The sequence below is a fragment of the Channa argus genome, chromosome 10 (genome assembly GCF_033026475.1).
Source record: "Channa argus isolate prfri chromosome 10, Channa argus male v1.0, whole genome shotgun sequence".
NCBI lineage: Eukaryota > Metazoa > Chordata > Actinopteri > Anabantiformes > Channidae > Channa > Channa argus.
In genome coordinates, this window is record NC_090206.1 from 185,569 (window position 1) to 194,975 (window position 9,407).

At 39.3% G+C, this 9,407-nt stretch overlaps 1 protein-coding gene across 2 annotated transcripts; it reads right to left on the reverse strand.

The window, feature by feature from the left end:
• Nucleotides 1-537: 537 nt before the first annotated feature.
• On the reverse strand, nucleotides 538-9,407 carry LOC137134588 (trypsin inhibitor ClTI-1-like). 2 transcript variants are annotated; one of them, XM_067519524.1, is made up of 4 exons: nucleotides 9,272-9,407; nucleotides 4,638-4,735; nucleotides 765-874; nucleotides 538-691 (listed from the first exon to the last, which is right to left on the reverse strand). In XM_067519524.1, exons 1-4 carry the CDS (start codon nucleotides 9,318-9,320, stop codon nucleotides 637-639), a joined length of 312 nt encoding a protein of 103 aa, XP_067375625.1. In that variant the 5' UTR covers nucleotides 9,321-9,407; the 3' UTR covers nucleotides 538-636. The 2 variants fall into 2 exon arrangements, with proteins under 2 accessions (XP_067375625.1, XP_067375626.1); XM_067519525.1 differs by having other exon boundaries at nucleotides 4,638-4,696; nucleotides 9,272-9,364.

The following is a 9,407-nucleotide window of genomic DNA, read 5'->3' on the forward strand; positions in this document are numbered from 1 at the left end:
GGATACTGCAGAGAGGCATGTAGGACTGGATCTCAAGACTGCAGGACTGGTTCTCTGCATCCTAGGCTCCATTTTGGATTGTCATACTTTTGGTTGTCTAATAAAACCAGCCATATTACTGGATAAGACAGATGCACCATCTAAAGTAGGATAGATGCCATCTCTCCTTATAAGCCTAGGTTTTCCCCAAAAACTTCACCTTTCTGACTATAGAGCTGCCAATTATCAGAGTTCATTTCTCAGAGGGTGTGTCATTTGAAACATGAAATGACTGGTGAAGAACCTCTGGCGTCTGTTTAGCATTAGAACTCTTACGAACCATCACCCAGCTGGACTGGCTTCCCAGCTGCTTGGGAACTGCTGGGGAACAGCTAACAGGGGCTAGGCTAGGTTGCCCTGCACCAACCACCCGTGCCTAAATAGCTGTATTATTTTCCATGGTGCAGAGCCGTGCTTCCAGTTCTGTGAGCCTCGCATCCAAAGCTGCAAAAACCTGTATTGCAAGGATGTGTCATTGCAAAAGAACAACCAGGGACATGTTGCAAATTATAGCTTTATTATTAAGCCAAGATACCACGAATGGATATGACCTGCCCATTGCACAGCTGTAGGCGTGTGTGTGGCACTTTCCCTCAGTCAGTGGGGTGAAGGACACTGACCCTTAAAAGCCACTGCCACGTTCTTCCCTTTTCTGTAAGAAAAATAGTAAAAGTTATTATTGAATTGTTGTTCGTCACGTGTGTGTCTCTGTGTATGTTACATGCCTGTTCTCCTGGCAAAGAACACACTCAGTGCTGTAGGTTTTTCCATCACTGCCACATACTGGATCATACTCTTTAGTGCAGATTCCTCCTTCATACTTCTCACAGGCAGACTGGATACAAACACAGGTAAAGATCTGAAATATTATATTCTGAGTTTCATTTCTTGGATATGTGGGCAATCTCCAAGATAAAATACCCACAAACCAAACTTGTATTTGTTTAAGCATTTGATGTTGCAGATTTTTGAGCAGATGGAACAGGGTCTCTGGTAGGGGTAGGTATAGAGGACTGGCACTAAATTGGTACCAGTTCTGGTGACTGGCCAGAAATAATGGGTGGACAGATAAGGTCACTATATAACATTCACAACTTTTCCAAATACGCCAGTTGAGACAGAAAGTCCTGAAGACCCAGACAGCTTTTCAGAATCAACTTTACTGCCAAAGTTTGCCATACAAGGATAAATACATACAAAGAATTTCATTCTGGTTATTGGTAGCCCCCAAGGACATTTTCAAAAGTAAAACAAATATAGAAAATACATAAATAACCAAAAATAATAATTAAGAATAACAGCTAAAGACAAGATAGGAATGACATAAAGAAGGTAAACCTAGGTGCATATAATATACAATTGCATAAAATTTTGTGTGTGTGTCAGTCAAGATATGTGTGTTTTGATGGTTTGCTTATTGTTCCTCTAACTCAGTCTCCTTCCATGCTGTTGTCACCATACCCCAGACTAGCGCTGTGGAGGGATGCCCGCACTTGATGCTCGTTATCCCTTGGTATCTGAGGCACCCTTATTTATTTAGTTAGTTTTAATATCCCTTGTACTGAGGCGTTTTTAGTTTTTAACCAGCCAGTTTTAGTTTTACTCTGTACTTGCCCGTCTCCTGGTCTTATGTGTGTGTGTGTGTGTGTGTGTGTATGTGTGTGTGTGTTCTGCTTTTGAGTAGCAGTCTGACTTATTATAACAATGCCTGCTAGCATCTTGCACCCTACTCTTAGGTATTTGAATTTATCAGATATATCTTTACACAGCCTGCACCTGGAGTCCTACGAATCATAACTTTCATACCGAATGTGACCCAGGTTGAAAGTCCTGTTGGCCTATTGAGGTGATCGTAATGTTATGCCTGATCAGTGTATGCCGTAATGGTAGAGAGATATGGATCATCACATTTTGCCTTCAGGAAGCATGTTGCTTGAATATGCTGTTAACCTTTTAGTGTCCTGTCCCACTCAAGAGGCCTGTAAAGACCTGTTGTAAAAAGTCACAGGGCTAAAAAAGGTAATTGTGCTACTTATTTGGCATGAGCAATTATTACTAAGGTCTTCATTTTAGATGCTGCTACTTTTAATGCTGCAAAAAGAATGACTGAATGACTAAAAACTACTCTCCTAACACTACCAGGATTTGGCCTGCCTGATTATAACTTGCCTTGTCATCTGTGTACATGCCATGGACCCCTACATTTGGTTTCTGAAACATGGCTCCCACCATTAATGTTTTTCTGATAAGCATCATTACAGATTCCATTTGTTTTTCTTGTGGGTGTCCATTTCCATAACTGCTTTGCTTTTATGTTGAAAATGGTAAATGGTAAATGGTCTACACTTATATAGATCTTTTCTACCTATTGGCACTCAAAGCACTTTACACTGCTTCTTATTCACCCATTCACACTCACAATCACACACACACTCACACACTGGTGGGGGAGCTGCTCTGCAGCTGGCCAACACTCACCAGGAGCAACTAAGTTGGGGTTCAGTGTCTTGCTCAAGGACACTTCGACATGTGACCAGAGGAGCCGGGGATTGAACCAACAACTGTGAGATTGGTGGACAACCGCTCTACCTACCTGCACCACAGTCGCCCAATCAGGCGTACAGTTTGGCTGTATTCTACAAGCAAAGACAGCAATACATCTACCATTGCTTTTAAGAACATTTGTGTTTACACAAATAGACTGTGTTCTATTCTTTCTATAGATGCATCATTTGTCTCTCACAGGGAGTGAAAAGGATAGAAATTCTACAGTTATTCAACAACTGAGCTGTTATCAATAAGTTAGAAATCCCAAATTTCTAAAAGTATTATCCTTAGGACTTAGTATAGGTAGAAAGAATAAATAACAATGTCGAAGACAGCAGATTTAAAATGGCCAGGTGTTCTACCTTTGATGTTGTATGCCATCAGCAGTACATCTAACAGAACCACAGGTGTAAGCCTCACATGAAGTTGTTAAGGGGACAACCAATGTCCAGAGTTGCAATAAAAATATAAATATAACAAGCTTTTTTGTGGGAATTTGAATATTTTATTTCTGCTGTCCCAATTCCCTTTATTAGACTCATTTGATCCTATTCAATCCATGTGTGGTCCTACTCATATACATGAACCTACCCTTGATTAAGTCATTGTAAAAGGACCCTCTTGTTATTAAGCGCAAGGAATATTCCTTTATTGATGATCATTTCCCAGTGTTATTTGACATTTCAACTCCTCTTTCACATACTGTATCATGTCTGCCAGTCCATTCCATCCATCCTATACCTTCACAGACTGCTGACGCCTTTTAATCTGCATTTATGTTATCACCGTTATGTGTTCCTGGTGAACTACATCTGTCGTGTATAGATGATTTAACTTTATTTCACTATTTGTTATGATATTTTGGGTACGGTAGCAACCCTTAGACATAAAGTCTTTTCCATATAATGGGGTGGTGTCATCTTCTACTGCTAGTTTGTCTTGTGGGGTCCCCAAGCTGTATACATGTCACCATTAGGGTCTATCATTAGCAAAAATAATCTATCTTTTTATTGCTATGCAGATGACCTTCAGTTTTATCTACCAATGAATGGATCATCACAAAACGCTGGCCAAGTGGCTCTTAACAGTCCGGTGGATACTAAAAACAAATTTTTGTTTTTGAATAAGGCCAAATCTAAAGTAATTGTGTTTGGGCTTAATGACAAATGGAAACCCTGTAATATTAATCTCGGAAGTCTATGTTAACACTTAGCTGTTCTTTCTGACAGTGAGCTGTGATTCCATAAACAAATCTGCTCTGTGATTAAAAAGTTTCCACCAGCTGCGCTCTCTAGCCAAAGTCAGGCCTTTTCCGTCACAGAAGGACTTGGACATTTCTATTCCAACTTCCTATGCTTTTATTTCTTTGAGGCTTGTCTACTATAATGTGCTGTACTTTTGGTGTTAACCAGTCGATTCTACAGCTGGTGCAGAATGACGTGGCACACTTGCTTACTAGTAAGCCCACAGTAATGGCAGTTTGTAAGAAAAAAGTGAACACTGGCTGTCTAAAGAAAACCAGAAGGCTAACAAGTATAGCAATCAATAGTCACTGTGCATTCACACATATGGCTACAATGTACATTTGCCTGTAGCTGGCGACTGGTGAAACTGCAGTTCTGGTATTTTTCACTAAACGTTATTTACATGTTCTGCTTTGACTGGCAAGTTGTTTCCAGACTATCTGGATCACAGATAAATACCAACAATGGTGTCAAATTGTTTTTAAGTCATTCTTGTTTTATTCTGTCCCAGTATTTTACATAGCTTGTTAAACACACAAGTAGCTCACACATAGAAATAATAGTATTGCCTGTGTTCAGCATAGGTTTTGTAAGACTATCTGCTTAATGAGGAAATCCCCACATGCCACTTTGGAAATGAACCAAGTGACCATGTTCTATAAGTCTTTATAGAACATGGTTGACCTGACCATGAATGCTAGCTGAATTGGGTCAAAAGACCGGACAGTTTACAATTGTTTTCTTGCTTCAATATGTAAAGGAGCATAGAAAACAGAAGCATAATTGGAATATCCCCAAACATCTCACCTTTCTGGCTTCAGCTATGGCTTCTTGTTCTGATACTGCCAACATCATTCCATCGCTGTCTGGAAAGTGAGTCACACTCTCATCTGCTTGGAACATGACTATACAAACATATATGTTCACGTCATACACACCACCCAATCTTTATTCTAAACTAAACTCTAAATTTTAATCTGAAAATTATCAGTCATAATTTTGAACAGTACAACAATTTGTAAGAATGCTCTTAATATACAAACACTAAATGGTCTGCACTTATATAGCTATTCTACCTATTGGCACTCAAAGCGCTTTACACTGCTTTTTATTCACCCATTCACACTCACAGTCACACATACACCGATGGGGTAGCTGCTATGTAACTGGCCAACGTTCTCCGGGAACAACTAAGTTGGAGTTCATTGTCTTGCTCAAGGACACTTTTGACATGTGACCAAAGGAGCCCGGGATCAAACCAACAACTGCGGGATTGGTGGGTGACCACGCTACCTTTCTGCACCACAATCGCCACTTTAAAGAGTTGACTACCCCCAACATGGAAAAATAAAAGATGTGGGCACACACATTTGTATTTCTGTTCTTGTCAGTATTTTTATTAACATAATAGCAATCCCTAGCCCATTAACCAAACCCAATTCTAACCAAAAAGATCCTACAATAAATGCCATTTTATACGTTGCTGGAATATCTAAGAATCTTCAATAAACTAGTAACACACTGGCAGAGCCCAGTCCACTCCCAGACATGAGCACAGAAATTTATGTACGTATATGCAGTCGAATGCTATTAGGAATCTACAGATTTGTATTGTGGAGAAACAAAACAGTACTTCACAAAAGCATGTCACAACACAGGAGACCATCTGCAAGTCTGTAAAGGAAAGGCCACTATTCCATTATTTTGAAGGAGGTGTAAAGGAATCATTTTATGTCAGATTCAATATAGGAGGGGCCTGCAACAATACATATTGAACACCTTCAAGTCTTTCAGACTCTAATACATGTGTTTCCAACAACGCACATGAAAGCAGGTTGAGAGAACATCCCCTAGATGATCATGACTAGTGTGGGAGGATGAAAGAACCTTCAGAAAACTTGCAGACTACAGGAACCGATTGTGCTTCAACTGGAGATGCAGGCAACAAAGGCTCATCCTCAAGAGCTTACAGTGTTGAGGCGACTGTGTCATGGGAGGTAAAGTGGAAATCCACCAATCCCCCAGTTGCTGGATCAATCCCTTGCTCCTCCGGTCACATGTCGAAGTGACATGATGCTGACGCTGAACCTCAACTTAGTTGCTCCCACTTAGTGTTGGCCAGCTGCATTCGTGAGTGCGAATGGGTGAATGAGAAGCAGTGTAAAGTGCTTTGAGTACCACTAGGTAGAAAAGCGCTATATAAGTGCAGACCATTTACTATTTTACCATGATAAGATCCTACTGACATTGTGGTTTCTCAGCTGAAGTGTTTTACTTTCCAGATAGTTCTTGTACCAATAATAATAATAACAACAACAATAATATCTATAATTTCTTTTCTTTTCTAAACTTGCATTATAAAATGCTTTACATAAGCATATAGCAATATAGTTACAGAGTTAAAAAACAGCAAAAATGAAATGACCAAATTTAGAAACTTCATTAAAACCAAATGAAGTCAGGGATGGCATAACTCAGATTGAAATATATACTTTTTTTTTTGTCCTTTTGGCTTATCCCATGAGTTCAGGGTCGCCACACCGAATCATTTGTTTACATGTTGATTTGGTACAGTTTTTATGCCAGATGCCCTTCCTGACGAAACCCTCCCCAATTTCTACCGCCTTGCGAACAGCTCTGCATAGTTGGGGATGGGCTGTTGGGGATTCAGCGTCTTATTATCCCAGGACATTTCAACATGTGCTGCCCCCATGTGAAAAAAAAACGTAATAAAAAATGAATAAAATAATGTAGGCTATACTGAAGGGTCTCCAATAAAAGTATGTTTTAAGTACAGTTTTAAGAAAAAGTTACTGATTCTGTTTACCTTATGTCCTCAAGTAAATTATTCTTGAGCTTTGAGGGTCTTATCAGCAAGCTCTATAAACTATGTACAGGCTTATAATGAACTGAGAGAGGTTACATATAGAATCTGGTGAGGGGCGAAGAAGTGTTGCAGTTGTATAATCTTTCTCTTTATAAGATAAAATATTATTTTTTTAAATACTTCTGAGATCATTAAAACCCCGCTGCACAAGTTTTGTGGTGTGGTGGTCAAAGCTTACCAAAGTTACAGTCAAACCAAATGTCAAGATTCTTCAAAACAGGTTTAACATGTTCTAATATGGGGCCATGCACTAGATGGCAGGATCTGTTTCGTCAAGTGCTGGGGACCTTTTACAACAATTTTAGTTTTGCTTGCACTGAGTTGCAAAATGTTTTGAGTCATCTAGGTTTTTTAAGCAGTCCTGCAAAATTTCAGTTGAACCAAAATCAGACAATTTGAACTGAGAACATCCTAGCACCCAAAGCCCAACTTATGTCATTGGTCACTTTGATTAGTGCAATCTATGTGTTGTGATGCTTACAAAGACCAGAATGAAATGTATTTTCCTAAAATGTTAGATAAAAAAGGTAGCTTTAAAATGTATCCAGCTTACATTATTTTGAACAAAGGTTGCACACAAGCCACTTTTATATAGTCAAGGACATGACAAGTAGATAGAGAGCTGTTGAAATTTGCAACAGAGAGCAAACGTTTCAATACTTTATTGTGTGGTGAACGTTAGAGGCTATGACATTAGGGATCACTGAAGTTTTGATTGACAGGATAAAAATCTCTGCATTGCTAACAGTTTGAGGGCCATGATTAGTCAAGATTACCAATTGATCAAGAGTCTTGAAGTGTCATACTGAACCTGGAGCCCTGATTTCTTCTATCTTACCGTGCTTTTCTTCGTTTCCTTACATTTATGAATGTAGGATTCTACTAAAACTCAAAATTCCACAGACTAATGTGTGAACAGGACCAGAGATAAAAACAGACCTGTTTAAAAAAGAATGAAGTTAAATAATTTTTGGGTAGTGTACACTGCTGACAAACTGTATCATATGACCCCACATGAACTCGCTCCTGTCCTTCTCTGACTGATGGAGGACAGACGAGAATGCAGCACTGCTCCAGGAAAGCAGTAAACTGCTTGAACCTGATATTCCTTATTATGAAGATCCTCACTATAAGTGTAGTTTGAGATAAAAGGGGCTGAGAGGGTTCATTATTAGAAAGTCTGTGTATAACAGCAAGGGATTTATGTGACACAGCAGGAACATCAGACCTGTGTGTGGGAGAGCTTGATGAAACCTGGGAGGATCTGAGCATAGCCTTCCGTAGAAATCTCCAATGATTAGTCGAGGTCATTACACGGGACAAAGAATTTTGACACTGCCTCACAATGCCAGTCCTGGCTGGGCACATGGACTATCACTGCTGCCCAGCAAAACTGGTGGTTAGGTGTTGAGCAGAAAGGGGGCAAGTGGAGGGTTCCCACAAAATTGTGTCCTGTAGTGCTTGCACTGAGAGAAGTGAACTGCTCACACCATCCAGTTGCCACATCTGTAGCACACGCATTCTTCTGTTTTTCATGAAAAAGTCATAGGATCTTCTTTTACAGGTCAGCTATTTTTTAGTTTGCTTTTTTAAGTGGCAGATTATTCTCACAGCATGATAGTAGAATGCAGGCAGGGAGATTGTCCACATTTGCTTACCTCTGACAATGCCACTATCTGGCCACTAAGATGCAACATTAAATCCTTTAGTTATTTTTAACTTTTAGTACAAAAGTGTCTGGACAATTTTTTTACACTGACTTTAGTGGACAACCCTTTCTACTGGCTGAATCACAGTTGCCATAACCTTAACATTTATTCTGAAATAATTTTGAAAAGTAGAGATTATATATTAATATTACCTCTCAATTTAGTGTTTTGTATGTAAATAAAGTCTTTATATATTTACTCTATAGGGTATACATGGTGAATGGATAAGGATAGATAATGAAAAGCAGCTTTCTATCCTGCTTGTGCGTAACTGCTGTTAGAAGTTTTAATGTCATCTCAAGATAAAGGGCCAAAGTCCTATTGAAGTCACAAGCAAGTCCAATTCGAGTTGCCAGCCTTTTGTGATTCTATCAGGTCAAGTCTAAAGTCATAAAATTCAAAACTCTGCACTCTAGCAACAGATAGAAGTGGATGGGACAACAACAAAATTTATCAATGTAACAAACTCCACAGAAATCATATGTCAATCTCTCTGAGCCAGTTTGTCAGACATGATGCAGTATATCAGATGAGAATTGAAATGGCTTCATAGACTACAGCACCTTTGGAATAACCATAATCTGGATGACTGAGAATCTTCACAGACGAACTCTTAACCCTCAAACATACCTTGAAAATGCCGTCACTTCAACAAAAGTTCCTAACTCTGTTAGGAAAAAAATTTTTTTGGTACGAACTAGGTAACAACAGGTAACAAGCACAAACAAACACACACATTTTTCACCATCACATCCCTCACACAGAAGAATGCCACAATCTTATAATGTTTACAGAAAAAAGTGTTTGAAGAGACTTAATGGCTTGTTACACAAAAATGAACTCACCAGAGACAGAGAGCAGCAAGACAGAACACAGCAGCATAATCGGCTTCATGGCTTACAGTTTGTGAAAGTGGTATGTGAACAGCAGGTGTTTGTTTCACATGTTATATTTTCCACTACATGTAATACTAGCTGAAGC

Bases quoted from the DNA above. Each gene is read 5' to 3' on its own strand.
- LOC137134588 (XM_067519524.1), bottom strand. From the start codon at position 9,320: ATGAAGCCGATTATGCTGCTGTGTTCTGTCTTGCTGCTCTCTGTCTCT. The intron at 875-4,637 runs GTGAGATGTTTG...GTTTGTATCCAG, and splicing joins CCATAGCTGAAGCCAGAAAG to TCTGCCTGTGAGAAGTATGA. The intron at 692-764 runs GCATGTAACATA...TTTTTCTTACAG, and splicing joins GTTCTTTGCCAGGAGAACAG to AAAAGGGAAGAACGTGGCAG.